We start from the raw sequence: 23,896 nt of genomic DNA on the forward strand, positions 1-23,896 counted from the left end.
TTTAGCGAATGACGTGCTGCCAGAGGCTTTTAATGTGGTTATGAGAAAATATACACATTCCATTTCTCTTTGTTCCCGTCTTGCTTTCCGCACCTTGCAGTATTTTTGCTGGTTATGAATATATTTTTAGGTGCATCTTTGTATTGCTCTATCATGAGATATTTTTGTCAGAATAAAAAAAAAATGTTCTTGATCACCACGTTAACACTAGTTTCAAAAACAAAACAAAAACGGAACGATTATTCAGAATATTAACGTCGTATTTGGCCATTCTGACATGGCATCAATCAATCATTCAGGACCACAGTCTTCATGTAATATAGATTTGTTTTATTAGAAATAAATCACATTCAATTTGTGCTGTGAAAACTGTACATTTACAGGAGGTAAAACAGAACATAGAAAACACAGACATAACAAGAAAATACAAGTGAGTATTCCATACAAGTAACTCAAGGTATGAATCGGGCTGAAGGTAGTACAGAGGAACTGATGGAATGGGGGAACTGGCTGGTAGTACATACTGTTGAGTTACTGACAAAAACACACTATTACAGACAACATGAGGTTCAATTACTCTTTGCTTCACAGCACAGAGTAAATAAATATCCCAAAGCACAGTTTAGAGATATTCATAGGCTATCATTCATTCTATATAATGTTCGCTTTATAGAAGTACAATTATCTACCTGTCACAGACCTCCAAATATGGAGTCTTATGCTAACAAATCTCTAGTGAATAAATTCCTTGAATTACTAATACAGATTTGTCATACAATAATCTCATAAAGTGTATATATGCTCTGTAAATATGTGGAAGATGGTATAAAAGTTTTGAAACACTGGTAAGAAAAACTGCTTAAATCCTAATATCAGTCTTGCTTGAGCATCAAGCGCCCATCATATTGCACTATTTCACACTGATGGCTAAAAACACAAATGTGTTGAAGTCTTGAGGACCTGACGCCGCACTGGAAGTCATATCGGCGCCAGGAGCCTCAGTTCAGTCCAAAAGTCCTGCAAGGCTGAGAAACAAAAGGGCGATGATGAAAGGTCTCGCTTACCCTTGAATCCACAAGTACAAAGTGGAAGAGCCTGCATCTTGTGCTCGCCGTGAGGGCCGATACCCTCCATCTCTTCACATTTACACGCAGCAATTCCCACAGTGCACTGCTCTTCTTGTGGGAGAGAGTCTGTGTTCATCCGGGTGCTGGTGTTTTGGTAACCAAGCGAAATGCTGGAGAAACCAGGAAATAACTAACTTCCATCACCACTCAGTATGTTTGTCCCGATGCAGTCCATACGGGCTCACAACACATTACCGACGTATTGGATCTTTTCTTTTTTTGGAGCCTAACATTGTAGGTCACAATACAGAAGCAATCAATGGGGATGAAGAAATTAAAATATAACCTAAACAGATAATCATAATACTGGCTGTAATCATTGGCATAATAATAATAATGATAATAATAATAATAATAATAATAATAATAATAATAACAACAACAACAGTGACAAACACTATCAGCATGACTGAGCCTGACCTCCAAAATAGAATATAATCTCAGTACAGAGTCCTGTGGATGAGTCAGACACGTAAAAGCAGTTCCAGGTCTGAAGCAGAACAAAGAAACACGAAAAAATAAAATATAATAACCCATGGCACAAAAACAAAATGTGTGTGCCTATCTGGTGCAGAGCAGCAGACTCCAAGCACGAGACTAGTCCCTTATGTTCCCTTGCCTTGTCCTATTGTGGAAGGTAATGACCGGAAGGAGAGCAGCCAAGAGTTCCGGTTGTTCCTCCCAAGAAGTAGGGAGGACAAACCGATTTATATTATTTTGTTTTCTCCAAAGTTGAGTTGAAGGTTAAAAGAAGCACAGACATGTTGACCATATCTTCTGAACTCAGGCTGAAGGTTTCAGGAAACTCCCAGAGAAGCTTTAATGGAACCACAGCTAGTCCTGGTTCACGGAAACCACTGATCACTTCACTATCCCTTTGACCTTCAGAGCACTCGGACATGAGATGCTTCAAGTCCACACACAGAAGCTACATTTAACATCCCATCTGAACCACTTCCACTCTGCCACCTCTGCTGCATCCCTCTCCCTTTTTCCTGCTCTGGCTGAGGGTTTGAAGACATAGATTCTGGGACCTACTTTCCCTCTTCCTCCCTTTCTTGGTTTCCCATATTTTCTCCATACAGGATCCCATTCCCAAACCCAAAAGGTGAACAAGGTGAAATAAGGTGGCTTTGCTAGCCCCCTCCTCCCTCTTAGACCTCTGTCTGCAGGTCAATGATGTCCTGCCCCACCAGAGGGATGGTGGTGCCGGTCTTCTCCCACTCCACAGAGTGCAGCTCAAGAGGTGAGGCAGCCAGAGGCTCTAGATCTTTGCGTACCCACGCAGGGGGGGACTGCGGCAATCCCCGGACTCCCTCCCACGGCCTCTCCAGAGGACCCTGTTGCTTGTCCTGTCAAGGTAGAAAGAGGCACCATGTTAGCGCTGGTGTCACTCATCAGCCCTGAGCAATTCCTGATCTAATCAAAATGAAATGGGCTTCATCACATCAGAGGTGATTTTCTAATGATGAAAGTCATGTTGTCATTTGGAAAAATGATTCCTCCTTGAGGCAAGTGTAATATCTGATGGTGTGTCTTGTCTAGAGGCAGTTAATTTGAGATTGTGAGGTTGTATATAAACACTCACGCTGTGGTTCGTTTTGTCACTTCCTGCTGATGACACACTCCATCTCACAGACTGTAAGGAGGAAGGAATAAAATACATCCTTATTCAAATGACCTCCAGGTAATGACAACCATAATTCAATACACATTGGTTGTTTTTATGGTCATTTTTACCACCATTATGAACAGTAACATTGCCTCGGATAGTTCCTGTTATATTTTTTTTTCGATTTTTTTTTTGTATTTACCAGTAGTTCTGTATGATGATGGATTATAGGCATTAATATCATAATCTGTTACCTTGCTGTCAGAGGCGGGCGACTCTCTGTCTTTCTCAGCATGATGTAACTTCCTGTTTAGGTCCTGGAACATGTTCTGGTGGCGCTTCTTGGTGTGCATTATTTTCTACAGGAAACAAAGAACAATTTGAAAAAATGAATTATTGTAAGTATTATTTGAGGTCTATCAAATGCGATATATAACAGTTTTGAATATAATAAATATGTAAACAATACTTACCTCAAAGTCCAGCTCAGCATACCTGGATTTCTGTCTCTGCAGGGAAAGTGATGATAAGGTTTAGTTGAGAAAATATAAGTCATAAAAAGTACACAGACGACAATTGCTGATCTCATCAATATTCCTGCAGTTTTACCTCCAATGAGCTCATGGACAAGGTGGAGATGGTCTCACTTTTGGACATCATGGAGTTCATAGACTCAAAGGTGTTCTCCAGGCTGCTGTGAGTGATGTGGGACTCACTCGACATGTTGTGGATGTTCTGGATGGGCGAGTCCCTTTCTGAGTAGGAGACGCTGACCTGGTCGGGGGGGATTGACTTGATGCCGAAGGCTGCCTGTGGTTCAGCAAAGGGCCCACTGAGGTGCATGAGTCTGGCCTGTGGCAGCTGCTCCACGCTGATGTTGTATTTGGTTGGGTCGTCTTTGGGCTTGGATCTCAGAGTGGACGTGGTGTTGGGAAGGAGGACGTAACCGCTGCCGTCAGAGACGCTACCCTCAGCCTGAACACGGGCGAGATCAGCATCCAGCTGCTTGAAGAGCTCTCCCTCACAGACGTACACGGGTTTCCCGCAGGATGGGTCAACTCCTCCCGTCAGACGGCTCTTCTCCCTCTTCAAGGTTAGGGTGTGGCTGGAATATTCGGGAACTGCCTGCATGTGGCTCTTACTGGGGTTAGATGGCAGGGTGTGGAAGTTGGAGCCCATCGGAAGTGGCATCTGAGAAGGGGGCATCTTCTCCTCCGAGGAGCTCTTCATTCCTTTCAAGAAAAATGGTGAGATTGAGTTAGGGAGGTTAGACCGAATGTTTTCTTTTTGCATGATCAGATGCTTTAAGGGCAAGTCTCAGAAAATGAAATGCAAATGGAAAAATGATTAAGGAGGAGACTAAAAAGTTGATATAAGAGGGGCTTACCCTGTCTGCTTGAATCTCCATCCTTTTCGTTATCAGACTGCTGATAAAAGGAAAGTAAGAAAAGAATATTTTGTTAGTGCTTAATGTATGAACATTTTCATTTAGGGATTAAATGCAAGAGGCACTCAAGACATTAGAAAGGCAATAAGCCAAGAAATTTACCATATGCTGGTTGTGGCCATTGTGATGGGAACTGCCAGAATCTCCATTGCCATCGTCCTTGCGGTCAACTACTCTGCACTTTACTGCCTCTTGAACCTGATGTAAGAAGGACAACATCAGCAAATTGCAAATTCAAACCATGCCAGCCCCTAGAACAAAACTAATAAAAACAACTTTTATATGAACCTCTGTTACTTTATCTCACGTCTGTTTCTTACCTCTCTACGCAGGATGCAGTGGACCATGACAATGATGAAACCCTCCAAGGAGTCGAAGACAGCAAACAGGATCTGGAAGAGGGCTGAGCGGCGGTCGGTGATGGCAAGGACAGCAGACATCCAGGTGAGGGCCAAGAGGGGCAGAACTACGCATGAGCTCCACAGCGATGCCCTGTAGGATGAGAGACAAAAAAAGACGATGAGACTTCAGCAAATGAAAAAAACAAAAACAAATCACTGTCACTGTTCCCTCCAGTTGTTTGATTGTGAAGCTTGATATCAAAGCACATTATCAATTTACCTGTAACACCACTGATGAGGGCGATAAGCACAATACTCTCAAAGCGCAGACAAGATCAATAAGACCTACCCGGCTCTCTCCTTCAGCTTCACGTCGGTGATGCCGTCCTTGGATACCAGCTTGTTGAAGACCAGAATACCAATCACCATGTTCACCTGTTTGTGGGAAAAAAAAGAATTAGACAATGTAGTAATGGGTAATAACTTACAAATATAATATGTAATGGGCTGGATTGAGAATACGAACCAAAACAACGGCCGCTGCAGGGCCAACAAAGGAGTAGAGGAGTCCGCCCTCAAGAGACAGCCAGCAGCTAGTAGAGAGAAGCAGGGAGAATATTAATGCTAGAAGTAAGGAAGGCGCTTTTCAAAATAAATACAGAGGTAAGAGAAAGCTCCAGGGTGGCAGACTGAGACTTACTAGTTGACAGTGCCATATCCTTGAGCCTTTGTGAAACCAACAGACACAGCCACAACCAATGCAGGAAGGCCTGTAAGATAGAAATCATGCAGTTAACAATCTGAAAGGACAAAAAAAGTGATACAATAGAGGCAGAGACAAAAAAAATAGAGATAAACAAGGAGACAGGTCCTCTTACCCCAGCCCAAGCACAAGAAACGCTTGCGGATGATGCGGTTGCGCAGACGACCAGTGACAGCCATGTAAGACTGCCAAGCTTCTGTTAGCACCCAGCAGAAAGAGGAGAGGAAAAAGAAGTGCAGGAAAGCAGCAACCAGAGTGCACACAACCTGTGGGAATCCAGAAGGAAGAAGAGAAAACTGCTACAACTGAAAGTCCCCAAAGCAGTGAGTTTTAGAAAGCCTTAAGAGGAGTTAAGATTGGCTTGAAGAGTGACTTACCTTGTTGCGAGCCTGAGTTTGTCCAACAAGAATAAGGGCATTGGAGCATATAATGGACAGGCAGAAGTTGATGAGGATAACGGAGCGCTCAGAGCGGATGTACCTGGAGTTTTGAAAAGAGAGGATATGAGTTGGTCTGCAGGGGAGAGTGAGAGAGAGGGAAACAACATTGAGAGTTAGAGGCTGACATAGCCGGACTTTGCTGGTAGGGTTACTTACTTCCACACAGAGACATAGATTATGATGAGGAGAAGCAGAGTGAGAGAGGAGACCCCACAGCCAACAATGAGAGTCACGGACGGGAGCAGTGCCTTGTCCATGATCTACAGAGGAGAGACCAAACATGCCTGTCAGAGCTGTACTCTCATTACAAACACATTTATGCAGAGCGAAAAACCAGCGCTGAGATTCACACACGAGTGAAGCCCCTGGGTGTGTGTGTGTGTGTGTGTGTGTGTGTGTGTGTGTGTGTGTGTGTGTGTGTGTGTGTGTGTGCGTGTGTGTGTGTGTGTGTGTGTATGTGTGTGTGTGCTATCTGGAATAGCAGACAGCTCCCTGTAGGCAAACAGTTGAATGGCACAATCAGGCCACAGCTCAGGCAAGGTGACCTCAAGGTGAGCATGTCAGAAAGATGGAGCGGCAAACTACACAAATGGTCAGGGTCACTGCGTTTCTCCATTGAGCTTTTGAGTCAGCAAATGAGGCGAGGAAGATACTGCACATATATCTCTCGCCACTAAGCAAAGAGGGTGGTGGGGGGGGGGGGGGTTGTTGTTGCTGGATTCCCAGGGGTAGTTCAGATGGGCTGCTGTATTCAATAATTAGTTTGAGCTGCAACAGCAACCTTCTAATCATTGACAGACATCCTGAGCTCATCTTTTCTCTCCCCCTTAGCTGTTTCCTCACTGTGCTGGTGTTTTTTGTGCCAGCCATCAGCTCATTGCCCATCCCTGCAGGATTGAACAGGTGGACCATTATCACCTGTGCATTAATCTGCCACCACCTGCCCTTCTGATCTCTGACAGCAGCTTAGCGCCTGCTGCCGCCAGGGGCGTTGACTTGTCCCATGTTTCAAACTGCTCTGGAATGGAACCTCTGGTGGAAGAGACAAGGAAGCGGCTGTCTTTTGCCTGCTGCAGATTCACCCGAAGGGCCAACGAGTCACCGCTGCATATTTCACCTCCTTGAGATGTCACAAGTCCCTCGCCACCTGGCCAACACACGTACAACCACCGCCTGTCCCCACTAGCCTGTTTTTACTGTGTCCACAATCTCTTGTGGCTTTAATAAGATGTTAAGTTAATTCAACACCTCTGATCAAGCTGTTCACAAAAAAAAGGTGCAGAAGCTAGATGAAAATCTACAAATGAGGAAGCCCTCACTGATGTGTGATTCTATTTTTGATTACGGTGTTTAATGTGTTGAGAGAAAAAAGGTGAGAAAGGGCTAAGTGGCTCCATAAGGTGAGTGAGAAAATGTCCTGAATTATAATGAACCTGCAGGTGTCAAATTAGCACAAACTGAGAAGAAATAAATAGACAGCGCTTTGGTCTCCGTATAATTTATGTAAGCCATAAATTCTTATATCGCAAGAGTACCTTCTAGTTCTTAGGAGCAAAATTTAAACGGTAAAATACAGCGTGCACAAAGATCGTTCCTCTCTGTTTCAATACGTGCTCTACATAGACTTCCCTGATATCAAAGCCCATGCTGGTGGAGTCCGGCCTACGGCAGCCAACGACTAATTTAGTGTGGCAAATTTGTTTCAAAATCTATCCAACTACATCAGAAGCGCCCCAAAACAGATGGCAGATAGCAGAGCAGTGAGCTATCTTTTGCGTCAGCCTTTATCAAATCTGGGGGAAGAAAAAAATAACAAGGGCGATACAGTCTGTTCTGTCCCCTCTCCTCTCTTCACAGTCTCTCTATCTGGGTTGCCACTTGCACCATGGGCCTCTGAGTGAAATCCAGACAGCCAGTTTGACCTGAATATGAAGCATGTCTTACGCCTGTCCTTGACCGAATCACGTTCTCATTTTTAACAGACATGTGCAGAGAATGCGCTTATTATTATTATTATTATTATTATTATTTTTCTTTTCTACACATCTCTGTTCTCAGTGCTGGTCAAGGTTATCTGACGTGTTCCCACCGGACGGTCATGTGTTCAACATACATGATGGTGCAAAGGTTCTGAAATCAGACCACATCGAATGCGAGCTAACGCGCTGCAGTATCGGGCTTTTTTACACATCTTCCCCAGCCTTCTCTCTCTCTCTCTGCTTCATGCTGATGCTCCTCATAGGGCTCGCTGTTATTGAAAATGTCCACAGCACACATCAAAGGATGGATGGAGAGAGGCGAGCAGGCGGGTGGGTGGGGGGGACGGAGCAGGAAGAGATATGTGTGTGTGTGTGTGTGGGGGGGGGGGTAAGAAGAAGCACCAATGCATGACCAGACGTCTGTCTCTCATTGGTCCAGCTCTCTGGCATTTTCAGACTTGCTGCTGTGGCCGGAGAGGAAGGAGGAGGTGGGCAAGGGGGAAGGGGGTGGATGTAATGGAGAATTTGGGGATATTGGTGGAAGTAACGATTGGCGCAAATGCTTTTACTTTTTATTTAAAAAAAAAAATTTAATGTTGCGGGAGGTTGAAAAGAGGTGCAGCCTATTTCCCATACGGGAGGTGCTGTGCAGGCTGGCAAGACAAATCAAATCTCGGATGTAAACAACAGGTTGGGGGGCAAGACTGAAAGGAGCAGAAAAACACTGCAGTCAACTAATCATGAGCTGTTGCCATTGGCAGCTCCGTGAACAGAGGAGGAAATTCACACAAATAAAACATAAAATTCACACAATAGAAGAAGGTCTGTTCATATCTTCTGTAAGCATCAGCAGTGGATGCATGGCAGAGATGGACAGGCCATTTCCTCTGTGGGGTGGGGGTGGGGGGGCTCTTCCATAAAGGGAGAGGTGTGTGTTTGTGAGTGTTATCAAAAATCACACAGGCCGAGTTTGCGCTGCAGAAGCCGTTACCACGGCAACTGGAGAGAGCAGCATCCGAGGCAACATAGTCTACAGGGGAAATAACACTTTGCGCATAATATACAGCGATGAGTGATGACAATGTTCAGGAAACAAAAGCATCCGGTGCACATAGGTGAGGCACTAAGTGTGTATCGCAGAGTTCAGAATCCAAAAAAATCCCATGCAAACTCAGACGACCCACGAATCAACAGTCATTTTTAAAGGGACTGAAATTAAAATTCGACTGTTTCTTAATTGTCATGCAAGGAGCAAAGCTATTTCGCACTGCTGCAATCATGTTTATTTGGCCAATCAAAAGCACGAAAAAAACTAAGCATGACACTAAAATCCCGTGCAAAAACGCCACATGCAAGCAGGCTATTCATGTTTTGATGTATTATCGCATATCAACGTGTTGCTCGATTATTTCCCCTAATGTTGTTTTCCGAATATCAGCAGCGGAGACAAAGAGGTGCTTTAGAAGGCACCGCTACAGCAAATCGTTAAAAAATCACACTGCACCGCATTCACACACACACTCACTCTCTCTCTCTCTCTCTCTCACACACACACACACACACACACACACACACGTTCACACAGTACAGAACATTTTATATATATGGCGGACAAAAGACATCAGGGATTGAGAGCAGACAGAAGACTTACCGAGTCGAAGTTGACGCGCGCTAAAATGGCGAAGGTGGAGAGGCTGTCACACACACATTTGGTTCTGAATGAATGAACGGGGACCGCTCTGCAGCTCCGCGCAGACCAAGAGCCGAGCAGGGAGGAACTGCACAGGAGAGGAGGAGAGGGGAAGGCAGCCACGGGTTAGGAGGAGAGGAGAGGAGAGGAGAGGAGAGATCTGACTAATCTCTGATGAGAATGCCTCTTAATTGATTTTTTTTTGGGGGGGTTTTCATTATTACAAACAGAACGTGCGTGAAAGGTCCATTTAGTTTGAATTTTGCAAAGCAAGACCTACTGTATATTGATTTCACATCTTATATAACAGTAAAATACATTAATATTGAATAATCAGTCCGTTTATGTGGTTCAGTGTGAGAGAATGACATCTAATTTCAGGTGTATCTAACCTTTCCCTCATTAATTGCTACCTTTGCCTTCATCAGTGTTAATAGGCTCTTATTAATCTCATTATTAGCATAAAATCCATCACTTTTTCTTGCCATGAACACTTCTCCCTCTGTAGACTTACAATTATTGGCAACACCTGGCCAGAACACTGGGGGCAAAGAACAGCATGTTCCCTTTTGGAGAGGAAGGTGAAGACCATCTGAATAATGATGATGTCTCCACAGTGAGGAAATATACTCCCCAGATGGTTCTTGTCTGTCTTTGTGAAATTTAAATCAAGGTGACTGACTGCATGTGTATAATACACATCTCCATGACATCACATATACAGCCTGTTGAGACTACCAAAAAAAAACCCATGAAATGAAATAAGGACTGCAATGACATCGCTTTTTAAATGCCATGCGCTTAATAAATGTGAGGTGGAACATGGATATAAGATGATGCACAGTGTTCTTGCTCTCATCTTGTTCTGAAACACTGGCTTAACAAGTCAGGATCCGTCATAGTGTGCAAGCAGATGCCAGCGAACACAAGTCAGCACCCTCGGGCTCCGGCTGACTGGTGAATTCAGAGGGTCATCACAGCCAGCAGGTCAAGCCTCGTACAGAGTGTCATGGGTGGATGGTTGTGGGGTGGGGGTGTGGGGGTGGGGGGCTTCTTGGCAGTTTACTGAAATGGCATCTAATGTGAGAAGGCTTTGCTGCACAGTCAAATGTTATGTAGGGAAAACCAAGTAAAATGAGGAAAGTTGTTTTGTTTTTTTAAAATCATTTCTCTCCAGGCCACAAAAAAACCCTGCAGATCCTTTAATGCATTTGATAATAGTTCCTGTGCAGAGCTAATGGAGCACTCCTGGATCACACTGCTGCACAGGAGCACCTCTGCACACAAGCACTGACCCCAAACTCTGCCACCAGCCACAGCTTCCTCCTTTCGCCATTTCGACTGTGTCTATCCAGCCTTTAATCATATCCGCTGTCAAAAATGAATCTAATTTCACTTGAGGCCCATCACCTTCCCTCTGAAAGTATAGGAGTTAATTACATTTCCTCTTCCGACTCATTTTTTTCTGTTTCTGCTCAAGCTTTGGTTTGACTCATGGATTACGTAAGAAAGGTGTGTGTATGGAGGTTTGCAGGTGAACTTGAATGCAATTTCATTTCTTATCTGTGGGCCACAAGTGTACAAATCTATCTAAATGCAAATAGTCCACCTGTGTATTCTGCGGGAGGGCAGAGTGGACCTGGGGCTGATTGATTCAGGCCAGGCCACCAGGAGCTCCTTTCATGAGTCATTCATATGCATCTGTAAAAACTCCCGTGCGCCTTAGCCATTAACCTCAGCAGAGACATATGAAGATGTCTGAGAAGCGAGGGAGGACAACTATCATTGCCCCTCACTTACAGAGACGCTTCGGTGAATTTACACACTGATAGTTCTAATGAGGTGTGCAGTTTTCAGCGACAGCATCGTTGAGGTTGTCATTTCTTAAGTGCGTACAGTAAGTGTGTGTGACAGCTGAGGGAGGTCAGTGGTCAACATGTTGTGGCATTGCTTGGTCCTTTGTGTAGGAAATGAGTGACATGAAAAAGGAGCTGAAACATTGCTGCTCTCTCTCTCGCTCTCTCTCCCTCTCTCTCTCTCTCTCCCCCCCCCCCCCCCCCCGGTGGGGTAAAACGTTTTCTTATGCAGTGTCAGAGTGAAAAGACCAAATCTAGTGACAGCAAACAAATATGAGTGATGGTTCGATGCACATTTAAGAGGAAGAAAAATAACTATCGTCAACACTTACGTTTCACTCTCATCCCAAGAGAGGCATGTTTCATTCATAGTGCCCTGCAAGGAAGAGGCAGATGGGAAATGCTTAGTGAGGACTCTCTGCAGAAAAGGGAAACATGTAGGTCGGGTGCTACAAAAGTGTGAGAAGCAACACCTTGGTACTAGCCATCTGCTGACACTTCTCGCCACCCTCCTCTATACACATGCATGATGCTAAAAACAGCTTCTCATCAGCTGCAGAGACTAATTACTGCACATAATTTGTCATCATCGTCAAGTGACCGGTTGGTTAGGCTGTGATCTTTGCAGCTGACACCATTACTAGCAAAAGTCACAGTTTCACTGCAAATGTCAACGAAATGTCAGACTGCGGTGAGCAAACACCCAGAGGGGGGGTGGTATTTTCTGTAAGGCTCCATTAGTTTGAGTAACCATTATGGACTTACATTGTGGAGGTGAGGGAACTCAATCTCAACAGGGGATGACACGAGATTTGGGGAAGGCTTGACGATCACAGTCACCACCTTGGAGTTGAGCAGGGTGGTGTTGCTGCTGATAAAGAAGAAATTGCAGATATTATGTTATGTTCAAAGCCTCTGTAAGGCCTCACAATAAAAACAGAGGGAGTGTGCAGGGCGCCATCTTGTGACTGCAAAAATTATTTCATGGTGGGAACAAAGCGGACTCATTTTATTACCTGTGAAAAGACAGAATAGATGTAAGGTTTCTGTAGAGGACGATGCCGGTCACAAAAGCATCATTGGCATCTGAAATGAGCAAAAATGGTTCAGGCTTAGATTCACAGGACTGCACATTTGTTAATGTCTTACAAAAATGTTTAATCCTAAGTGTTAAGGTCATACATACCAGTCTGCTCAAGGGACAGAGCATCACGGGACACTGAGATCTTCTCCTCAGAGGTCCTGACCCAGTCCAACATACCCCTCCAGCCTTTTGCAGGGAAGGTGAAGTTAGAGCTGGTAGTCGTTGGGCGCTTATGGATGCTCAGCACTGAGAAGAATAGAGATGGAGAGACTCAGTCACCAACTTCAGCACAGATACTTTGAATGAACAAAGGCAAAACTGCCAAGAACATTTTGGTTTCATACATCATGTGTCTGAGCAGAGTAGTCATTTCCCGCTAAATCCTGTGAGTGCAACACAAAACCACAAAGTCACACAGAGTGATTCATGGTGTGAAGTTTACAGTTATCCTTACAGTATTTGACAGACTGTTTAGTAAAAGTCATGCGTCATGTCTAATATACTTAAAATCAGATGCACAACAACGTGGAGGTGGCAGCAGTAATAAAGTCTGACTTGACACCCTGTCAAAGTCATAACGGCTGCTTTCTGCTGCTTGTATAGACTCAGATCCACGGATCAAGATTGATGCACTCTCTAGATGGAGAGAGGACAAATCATCCTGACTAGACATGAGCAGAGAGCAGCTGGCAGAAGAAATTAGGGCTCACCTAAATTCTCGGTGACTTCATAAATGTCCTGAAAGCCGCTCATTTGCATACCGATCATGTTCACAAAGTCCTCAACAAGGCGGAAGAACTCCTTAATGCTGGCGCCCATCTGGATGATGACAGGAGAAATGAAGGAAGAGTTAAAGAAAGGGAAGAGGGAGAAGAGCAGGGGTTCATATGCTTCAATATGTGCAATTTCCACCATTAGTTTAACTGAGCCCTTTAACTGAGGCTATCTTATATTGATCCATGCCCTTATCTGGATTTCCTACTCTTAGGCCAGTCAAGCAAGTGAAAAAAAAAAAACTTGAAAAATGTGGCAGAAAACACCACTTGCTGCTATGCAACCAAAGTACTTCCTTAAGGCCATAAATGGACATGCTGTTGATTCATTCTCAGGTTTTTTTGTCCTCTCCCTCAGCAGAGGAGAGGGGAGGGCTGCCTGACTTGCGTGTCTATGACGCAGGGCTGCAGCGATGTGGGTGTAAGGTGTGTACTTCTATGTGATGTGCTGTCTATGTGTCCACTTACAACTGCCTTTGGTATGTAGGCAGACATAGACTCACAGATTGCGGAGTGGGTGTTGTGATTCTCCCTGATTCACTCTCACTCTTTCTCTCTCACTGTCACCTTCAAGTGTTCCCTTTCTCTGGTTGCAATGGCTTTTATAACTCATCAGTCAGTTTACAACTTGTGCACAAACTTGTGCATCCTCTATGCAGGGGGAGATATCTTATCTCACTTAAGGAACATCATAGTATCTCTAGCTGGAGCAAAATGGGTTCTGGGTATCTTTTGTGAATCTTAATTTAATATGTTTAATAACTAAAAACATCTTAAGAAGTGCTTCGCTGCAAAAAACAAAGTATTGCCAGGTATACTTGCCCAATTTGTAGTAAAACTACAATCATTGAAGTTGTTTAAGTAAAACAATATGCAGAATAACCCTGTTGTCAAACTGTGATAAGTGAGTCTGTTTTGGTTTAAGAATTTTTTTTGGACAATTTTCGACTACAAATTAGATAAATATACATAGTAAGACTTCAGCTTTTGCAGTGACAGATGAATAGTTTTGTTCTAAACATGTTTTTATGGTCTAATATGAGATACATTTAGGGATTTGTGTCCTCATATGTTCTAGTCTGGTGTTTGGGGGAATAAAAAGGGCATTCGGGAGTGTTAATCAGTGCAAGCAGACCTGTCACCGATGCTCTTCCAACCCTCATTCCACGCCAAATTCACATTCACACTCAAGCCGCCAGAATTTGTCCCTCACACACTCGCACACACAAACCCCAAAATGTAAGTATAACAGACTTATTTTCTCCCATACCTTCTCTCCTTCTCTACTCACACTCACTCTGGACCACTGATACACACACCCTCTTATCACGTACCAGCTGTGCCTCTTCCCATTTGTCACGATGTTCCTCCTTCAGTAAGTTGCTGATGGTCTGGACGTAGTTCTGCAAGTCATTAAAATGGAGCCCGAGGGGTAAGAAGATTCCAAATACAGCTTAATTAAAAACTATTTTTTGCTCAGAGTACTATTTTTAATGTACATCTGCTACACAGTTACTTTTCATTTTACCTCTACATCAGCATTGCTCAGTCTCAGCCTGGTTCCCTTGTACAGCTCTGTAGTGTTGGTCAGGATTTCCATGACAGCCAAGAGGTCACCGCTGTACTTGGCCCCTTCATCGGAGGAGAATCTCAGGCGTGAAATCACCTCGGCAACCCCATCTATGCTCTGCCCCATTTGCGCTTTGGAGATGTAGTCCCTTGACTACAGGGGGGAGGATCAAGAGATTAATCTGATTCTTTGACATTCACTAGTTGGACTATATTTCTGTGAATTTAGAAATAAAGGCATTTTTCCAGGGCTTACCAGGAGCTCAATGGTCTTATAGTTCTTGGAGATGCACTTGATGTGAGTTGGGATCTCCCAGGTGGCAAGACCAACTGCGTTTAGAGAGCAGCGGCGAAGAATCAGACCTGTTGATGAAGCATATAATCGAAGCTGTCATGATGGGGGATCAGGCGGCACGTTGGTGCAGTGGTTAGCAATGTTGCCTCACAGCAAGAAGGTTCAGTGTTCAAGCCCCAGTTCAAGCAAGGGATCTTTCTGTGTGGAGTCTCCGTGTTCTCCCTGTTCCTGTGTGGGTTCTCTCTGGTACTCCAGCTTCCTCCCACAGTCCAAAGACATCAAGAGGGGACCAGGCTGATTGATACTCTAAATTGACCGTAGGTGTGGCTGTGAGTGTGAATGGTTGTCTGTCTCTATGTGTTGGATGGAGTGGTGACCTGTCCAGAGTGAACCCCGCCTCTCACCCAAAGGCTGTTGGGATAGGCTCCACCCCCGCCCACATCCCTTAACAGGATAAGCAGTAGAAAATGATGAATGGATGGATGATGGGGGACCAGAAACACATATCTCTGAACACAGCTTCATGTGTGTCTACGCTGTCGCTGTACCTGAGGCGTCAGCAGGGCAGGCAATAGCGGCCATGTCTCCGGCGGGAGTTCTCTTCCATACAACTTCTCCAGTGCTTTGCTCAGGGCAGATCTCATGGGGCTCTAAAAAGTTAAATCATGTAAGATATGATGAGAAATCTGCTGGCTTATTGGAGTGTTTTACAGTCAACCTGCTTTTAAGCTTTTTGCATCACTAACCAGGGCATCTCTTCTCATTGCAACGCTTCTGCTCTCCTTTTTCACCAGGGCAAGGCTCTCCACCAAAGAAAGGCCCCTCACACACTCTTTGTCTCTGCTGTATACCTCCACCACAAGTCTTGCTGCAGCTGCCCCATGTAGTCCACGCATGCCAGCGTCCATCAACTAAACAAAGAGGATAACACACATGAACTCTGGATCTTGACGTGCCTACTCAGTATAGAACTTCCAAAGGTTCGAAGAATCATTGCAATTTTTGAATGTGAGGATGCTCATTTTTACCGGGACACTCTTTTAGGAAGCAGTTGTTTGTCTCTTTCCAGCTGCCGTGGCACTCAGAGCCCCCGTAAGATGGACCGTTACACTCCCTCGTTCTCTGCATGGTACCATTGGAACAAGAAGCAGAGCATGCGCTCCATGCAGACCACTCATTCCAAGATCCATCCACTAGAGGGAAGCACAGGAACAAATATAGTTGCAGCATGAGAAAAGACAAGACAGCCCGCAGGTTACAGACATCACAACATTGATGCTCCAAAAATTTCACATGACCTATTTCAAATAGGAAACAGACATTTGTAGAATAGCCCCTGAATGAAAAGGAATACTTCTGAACCTCGTTTTGTTGCAGTTCCCACTGACCTATTTTTTTTCTGTGTCATATAGAGGAGTAATGCTACTGTGAAAACTTCATATTATATTGTACAACAAACGGTCATGGAAAAATAAACACCACATTATTTGGACTCATATTTCTAGGTTTAATTTTATATGTAACAGTTTTGCAAAGATTAAATCAGTCCCCAACCCACAAGATGGCAAACTAGATGGAATTAAGGGCCGCACCGGTGAAATAACAAGATTCTCTCAGGTTAAATGGGCAATCAAGGATGATCCAGTTTTGTAAACCCTTCGAGTCAAAATCAAATCTTCTTTCAATAATGACTTTCACAACAGCCCGCCTTCTCTGCTGTGATACATGAAGCCATCTGCTGGCGATTACATGTAATTGCAACAAGAGGTGCTTAATGCTGCACAGTTGAAGGAGCTCACGTTTGAACTAAAAGCACATGTGTAGGAGTGGTATATTCCAAAGTAAGTGTGCAGTGGAAAACAATATTGAAGTTGTGAGTTCAACATGACTTTGTTGGTTTAGAACATGTAGGAGGCAAAGTAGAAAAAAATAATATACTGAATGGCCATGAGCGTGTTGTGAGTCACAAATGTTTATTACAAAATGACTAACGCCTTTGGAGGCTGTAATTATGTCAGACGAAGTCAATCTGCTGCTTGCATCAGTAAATAGTTCAATTAGTTCTCCAAAAGATTTTTTGGCATGACTCACCTGGGCATACAGCAATGTTGCAGAACTTTGTTTGTTTAGAGAAACCACGGCAAGGCTCTCCTCCATTCTGAGGCAGCTTGCAATTGCGGGTACGGTCACGGTAACCACGACCACATGTGGATGAGCACAGGCTCCAGGGGGTCCACTCATCCCAGGCACCATCCACTACACATGAGTAAAATAAAGAGATGTTTTGATTAGATCAAAGCAGACTATGGCTTTTACCTCAAAAGAGGCAAAATATCACTCACTTTTCCTGTATCACACTCTCTTGCTCTTGCTCTCATGGTCATGTTAGAGAGTAAGAGAGGGAACCAGAGACTCACCAGGGCAGACGGCGGTGTTGTTACAAGGTCGGTTCTCACGCAGGGGTCCAGTGCATTGGGTGGTGAAGGAGGAAGTAGCACAGACACGTGTACGGCTCTGCCAGCCCTCTCCGCACGTGACTGAACAAGCACTCCAGGAGGACCACTCATCTGTCTTGACATCTACAGAGGACAAAACATGAGTTAGAGGGCCAACACTTGTTCAACGTGCAGCTGGTTTAAAGATGAAAACATCTGCTACAAAACTTCCATCAACAATTTAAAGACACTTAACTAATCCAGGCTCATCTCACCTGTTTGGGTTGCAACAATTCCATGGTTAGAATCATCAACATTGTCTCTCTTCAAACCGATGATTGCCCGTAGACCCTGGCTCCTGTTACGCTCTTTGCCTGAGAGAATTTGAAAATGACAGGATTGTTTCATTAGAGCAAAGCCACCTGCAGCTAAATGTGTTCCCCACTCAATGACTAAACGGCAGGTGGGCTTACCAATGCAGGGTTGGGGATTACAAGCCCGCCCTTCTTCAACTGTTCCCTCACAAACATCATCCTCGGGCTGACAGCCACGGCTGCGCACCTGGACTCCACCACCGCATTCCTGGCTGCACACTGACCAGCGGCCCCAACTAGCCCAGCCCTCTGCAGAAGGAGATGAAAAGAACAAAGATAATGAGCAACTCTGGTTAGCATTTGCATGTGTCATCTAATCAGAATTGGATTGGGTGACAGCCTCACACAGCAGAAGTGTTACTCAATAATTCTTGCCTCAAGAAACTTTATGAAAGTAACATTTGTTTTTTGCACAGAGAATGAGAAAGGATGATCTTTGTGAGGAGAACTCAGCACTCAAGCTGATAGATGTTCCATTTGAAATGGTGATTGTTTGCTTTTAACCACTTGGTGTGAACCACTGCAGAGCAGTGTGTAAAGGCGACAGGCGTGTTGCTATGCCAACCGCAAGTGCTGCACTTCGATTTCCGCTGCCAGCTGACTGTGAGGTCTTTGTGCTCTTTTGCCCCCCCAAACAGTTCCCTCAACCACCCCCCCAAAACACACCGCTCCCTGCTCCTTGCCAAGCATTACAACTAACATGCTTGCCTAAGACAAAATGGAGAGTGAGTGAAGTGTGCGCTTCCGACAGTCCCGCCACTTAGACCCGAAGATGCTCTGACAAATTTCTCTAATGCCTTTGATTTACCTCTCATTACTTTGTGGTGGTGGAGTGCACATCCACCGTCTGTGCCTTTGCTCTACAGAGAGGAATCATTACCCTCAACAACCCTAAGACACAAACAGGGGTGGCTGAAGACAGCTTTCTGTGGTCTCTGGAGAAAAAAACCTCTAGCCTAGTGGATCTCATCCCCAATCAACACAATAAAGACAGGGGAACACCTAGTTTCTGTTTGTTTCCTTTTACAGTTTTGTTTTTCTTAGTTAGTTAAATTAGTTTTTCAAACTTTTACCATCAAGTTTTATTCACAAACAGTTACAAACTTACTGATAATCTCAGCAGTGCGTCCATTGTCTCTAGGAACTGGAAGGCATTTCTCAACGTAGGTGCCACCCCTGTAGCAGCTTCCTGGCTTCCTCTTGGGGGTCTCCCAGCACTGGCAAGGTGTATTCATGATGCCACAGGGATAATCATGGGTGCTGCTAGACAGGCACTTCTCCAGCCACTGGCACAGCATCTGGCAGGCAGGCATACTTGGGTTCCTCTTCCCAACAACAAGAAACTCAGCCTTGAACTCACTGACATCACTATCTCCTTCGATGATCTCCAAGCCATTCCTCGGGGCCACTTTGCGGATCTGCAGGAACTGCTTGCTGGACTCCAGGTAAGTTACAGTGGTTGAAGCGTCGCACAGCCTGACCACCTCGTCGAAGCTCTCCATGCCGAGATATGTGCGGGAGGTCTCAATGAAGGAGTCGAATTGAAAGGTCCTGATCTGGCGTGGCACGCAGGAATCAGTAGGCTTGGTGATTTTCATGTAGACGGTGTAGCGGCGAGGGTCAGGGTTCTGCAGAGTCCAGGAGCATGGTGTTGAATGGAGGGTGGTCGTGGAGGAGAATACACCGAAGAACCGACTCTGTTCCAGGGTGGCGCAGGTGGGGGAGGCCGGGCCAGAGGGCATGCAGGAGGTCAAACCGAAGAAGAGCAGGACGAGGGCCACACAGGGGCCGGAAACAGCTGACCACGCCATTAGGTCGGCTTTATGAATTGTGTTGATCTTACTTCTTTGACTGATCTTTTAAGCAGATTGTCTCTCAGAGTACTTTGTTTTACGTTGCAGCACTTGTTTGAGATGTTATCTGCACAATCTCGCTGTAGAATTGTTGATTTGTAGGTTTTAGTACGGCAGACAGTCCATCATCTCTGTGTCAATATGGGAGCTGCAGAGAGATAAGGAATAAAAAAGAGCAAATCTATTGATCAGCATATGTGAACATCTAAATAGCAGAACAAAAAAAAAACATTCAAAACATCACCAAATGAAATGCACTCCTCCTGCTAGATTCACGGGATGCATAGTGATTGCACCCATTGTTGAACTGATATTTATCCACCAGGGATTTGTCTCTGATCAGTATCATGGTGTTTTGGTGCAGATCTAACATTCTCAGTTCTTTGGGACATAATTGCTATGACACTGCAATTACAGTCCTTCACAGCAGGCTGGTATCTCCAAGCTCTTACTCTTTCCTCCCACACACTGCAATGAACCGCGAACCATGTGCGTCAGTCTGACGTCTATAGAAGCATTGCCACTGGCAACCGAAGACGCTTATTAGTTCGTTATTTGTACAAAGCACTCTTCTTGTTGAGCCATAAACAAGACAAATGGTACATGGAAAAAGTGTGATTACATACCGTGCATGAGCAAGATACTCTGCATTACATACCAGAACAGAAAGTGAGATGGAATCACACATGGGTTGAAAACTGCCACTCCTTAATGCAAATGCATGCATTTTACAGCGGATGCATGAAGATTTTTAACATGTGAATCCCTGAAACGTCCCCTACTCACTCTGCAAATAACCTGCATGCATCAATTTGAAGCAAATACAGATAAACACTTCTCTGCAGTATTTCTTGCTTTCACATAACTCATCCTGCAAATATGCAATATGCATCCGCTGAAACCTGCCTGAGAGAGGAGTACGGAGTCAGTGTCAAGGTCTCTGTACTTGACTGGACTGAGTGAAATGATGGAAGATGCTCCTGGGAGCTCACACAAGAGCAGGAAACACTGTTGCTCAGCAACATCTTTCACATGCTTTCAGGGTTATTCATGCTCCTACTCGTTCTTTCCTTTGTCAGCGGTTGCAGTCGCTGAAAAAAGACCACGGACATCATCTCGCCATATCAGAATACAAAAGGTGTGCTTCAGAAATGGGCTGCTGGTAGCGTGAAGGAAGATTAAGGTGTTATTTGAGATATATTTCCTGTAAGACTGAAGGGTAAATCATAAATAAAGGGGAGTGCAGAGCAGCATCGTATCAATTAGTGCCTATATTCACTTTCAGCAGCACCTGCACTTTTCAGGAAGCAAACTCATAATTGCTTTCCTCACGTCTACTCCTCCCTCCCTGCTTCTCCTCTCTGTGAGCAATACTGCAAAGACTTCTCTTTTGTGAGGATGGGCATCTCTCTACCGCCTCCCAACAACCGGAAGCTCCATGAATGGGCATCTGATGAGGCACAGGGTGAGGAGAAAGAGGTCCAGCTGTCGTAGGAGAACTCTATTGCTGTGTCTCGTCTATTATCCCCCCCCCACACCTTTTTTTCCCGGTTCTCTTGCCCATCCGTTTGCTTTTGCAGACAACAAACAGGCTGCTTTAAGAGTAGGAAGACTGTTGTTATGGAGACAGGATTTATCAACGTGAAAAATTGCCAGAACCAAAATGCTCGTTGTTTACTCCGCTGTCCACAGTTTTGAAAAGCAAGCTTTACAAAACTCATAGAGGTGCAGAAGCAGGAGAAAGCAAAGCTGAACTGTAATTTTCACTGGCTGCATGTGAAGTTTACAAATGCACAACTGCCTGGAACACTCAGCTTTGAAAAAGTTCAAATTAAAAGTGTTCCTTTACACCAGAGGGCTTGCAGAGGTTTGATTTTCCAATGTCAGGCTAAACTCTGACATTTGAGTTCTTCGGGTCGCCAGTCCATCACAGGGCTATCAGGAGCGATTAGGGTCTCAGTATCTTGCTCAAGGATACTTCGTCATGGTCACCGGGGGAAGTGAGGATCAAACCAGCGACCCTCCGGTTGCTTGATGGCCACTCTACCTCTGAGTCACACCACCATCCATTCTTTTCTTTGCCTGAAGCAAACTTATATAGGGAAAAGCCCTGAAGGTCATCTTCTATTCTCAAATTGCTCCCATTCTCTTTTGCAGCACACTGTGCAGGCACCTGTGCATGTGTGCAGAAAACAAGAGCATTTTGAAGCTTTGGTACAATCCACGCAACAGCAAAACAATCAAATAATAGGACTAAACCTGTGCAGCTGGGAACTTGTAGGAATGGCTGTTGTGGTGGTGGCATAGCAGTTTCCTTCTCTCCTTAAATAAAAGTAAAGCAAGCACTGGTACTCGACCATAAACTGTCAAACCCTTAGTTGCACCGGCACGCCAGAAAGTTCCAGTGATCAACCTGTTGACGAAGCCAAACTTTCATGTGATCAGATCGTTCGTATCTCATCACCCAGCAGCAGCAGCAGCAGCAGCAGCAGCAGCAGCAGCAGCAGCATGACCGTCTTACAGCTGCATGATACCAGAAGTTGTGAGCAGTTAAAAACGAAACAGTATTATTGCAGTGCAGTGAGGCGCGCGAAACATTTCAGCAACGACCGGTTGAGTTTCAGCACCACGGACAGCGACATGAAGATGCACGAAACTTTTAAAAAGACGCCAGTTGAGTTTCAGCACCGCGGAAAGCGACAGACAAGTTTCTCGTCGTCGGCTCCATCCACCAACACAAACACGTGACAAGTTTGTGCATCGAGAGTCAAATAAAACTTGATTTTTTCTTACCGTGAAATAGTTGTTCTGAAGTTTGGTCAGTAGCTCTCTACCCAGTCGCCCTGGTGCGATGGTGCGAGGTTCGGGCAGCAGCTGCTGAGTGTCTCTGAAAGTCAGACCGATCAAAAACTTTCGCAGTGTTTGCAGCCCTGGAAAGGATGCGCCAGGTCCACTCCTGACCCGAGCGGGTCGATCCCAAGCTTCAGTGCTGTCCACTCTCACAAGCAAAGAAAAAATAAAGTGACTCTAACCAAACTCCAAAGAGTTTACTACCAACTTTGTTTAGCTGCTATATCCAGAGAGGCTGGTATAGCGGTGAGACAAATTGGTTGTGTCGGAGCTCCGGCAGACAGTCCGTCGAAACAGAAGATGTAGTCTCGCTCGTCTTTGCTTTCTAAGCTCCAAGTAAATTGTTGGTACTTCTACTCCCGGCTTCGGAGTCTTCTTGCTTGTGATCTGCGCACTGCAAGTGGATCCAGTCTCAGTGTAGCTTGTGGCCTCCTCGTGGAGATATATATCCACCCCCGCCCCCCCTGTTTGAAGTTGGAGTCAGTGCGTGGACGGCATACCGAGGTGAATGAGACAGCACCAAGACGGAGGGGGGAGTGTGCGGGGGAGAAGTGTTTGTGTGAGTGCGCGTGTGTAAGTGTGTGAGAGTGACCGTGTGTGCGCACGGAGAAGGGAGGAGGGACTTCGGATTTGAAGAGAAGGAGGGAGGGATTTGTGCATGGAGACAGAGACAAACGATTATGAACACCAAACTACGCAGATATCAACGCAGAGCCAAAGGTACCGGAAGAAGGATCAGCGGGGCACAAGAGGATGATGAGACAAAATGGAAATTGTACGGAGAATTGAAACAATGTGAGATATTAAACGTGCGTCTACCTGCTTGCATATTCAGATCTGATAACGTAGATATGCCAACTGAGAAATACAACCGTGACTCAGCAGTTGTATTGTCAATGTGACAACTCAATTGTCAGTTAATCTAAAGTCTTAAAGGATTTATCAGGATTAAGTAATAAACAATCAACACAGATTCATGAAGCCTCTTCCGGTGGTAGCCAATCAAAAGTAAAGGTGAGGAAACACACACCCTCCCACTTGTCTGTGTGTCCCCCCAACACACACATACACAAACATGCACTCGGTGTCCCCCCTGCAACCCTCCCTTCCTCCACTTCGCTCTCTCTCTCTCTCTCTCTAGGGGATGTGGGTGGATCTGGGTAGTTCTCGAAGAGTGAAAGGAATAACCTGACGTGGGTGTCTGCCTGCTGTTACAGCTGCCAGAGAGAGAGAGAGAGAGAGAGAGAGAGAGAGAGAGAGAGAGAGAGAGAGAGAGAGAGAGCGCGAGAGAGAGAGAGAGAGAAATGAAATATAAAAACCCTGAATAAATTAATGACTGTTAGCAACATGAGTCAGGAAGTGTAAAAGCTTACTGTGTGATCATCACTCAAGGTCTCTCCTTAATATT

The 23,896-nt window shown here is 45.0% G+C and overlaps 1 protein-coding gene across 6 annotated transcripts; it reads right to left on the reverse strand.

Annotated features, from left to right (window-relative positions):
* Window positions 1-320: 320 nt before the first annotated feature.
* On the reverse strand, window positions 321-22,890 carry LOC147240715 (adhesion G protein-coupled receptor B1-like). 6 transcript variants are annotated; one of them, XM_086193228.1, is made up of 32 exons: window positions 22,432-22,890; window positions 18,894-19,786; window positions 17,885-18,034; window positions 17,687-17,785; window positions 17,394-17,555; window positions 17,068-17,232; window positions 16,005-16,169; window positions 15,723-15,887; window positions 15,525-15,626; window positions 14,938-15,044; window positions 14,641-14,835; window positions 14,447-14,515; window positions 13,050-13,158; window positions 12,442-12,585; window positions 12,272-12,341; window positions 12,021-12,123; window positions 11,588-11,631; window positions 9,361-9,487; window positions 5,887-5,990; window positions 5,668-5,770; window positions 5,406-5,556; window positions 5,228-5,297; window positions 5,054-5,120; window positions 4,877-4,962; window positions 4,507-4,678; window positions 4,289-4,384; window positions 4,127-4,163; window positions 3,349-3,971; window positions 3,213-3,248; window positions 2,994-3,098; window positions 2,716-2,766; window positions 321-2,479 (listed from the first exon to the last, which is right to left on the reverse strand). In XM_086193228.1, the coding sequence occupies exons 2-32, from the start codon at window positions 19,594-19,596 to the stop codon at window positions 2,282-2,284; spliced, it is 4,578 nt and encodes a 1,525-aa protein (XP_086049354.1). In that variant the 5' UTR covers window positions 19,597-19,786; window positions 22,432-22,890; the 3' UTR covers window positions 321-2,281. The 6 variants fall into 6 exon arrangements, with proteins under 6 accessions (XP_086049354.1, XP_086049352.1, XP_086049353.1 ...); XM_086193226.1 differs by having other exon boundaries at window positions 4,127-4,166; XM_086193227.1 differs by having other exon boundaries at window positions 12,021-12,126.
* Window positions 22,891-23,896: the final 1,006 nt, after the last annotated feature.

Source organism: Aulostomus chinensis, chromosome 22 (genome assembly GCF_037954235.1).
Source record: "Aulostomus chinensis isolate RoL2024-O1b breed Wild chromosome 22, RoL_Achi_v1.0, whole genome shotgun sequence".
NCBI lineage: Eukaryota > Metazoa > Chordata > Actinopteri > Syngnathiformes > Aulostomidae > Aulostomus > Aulostomus chinensis.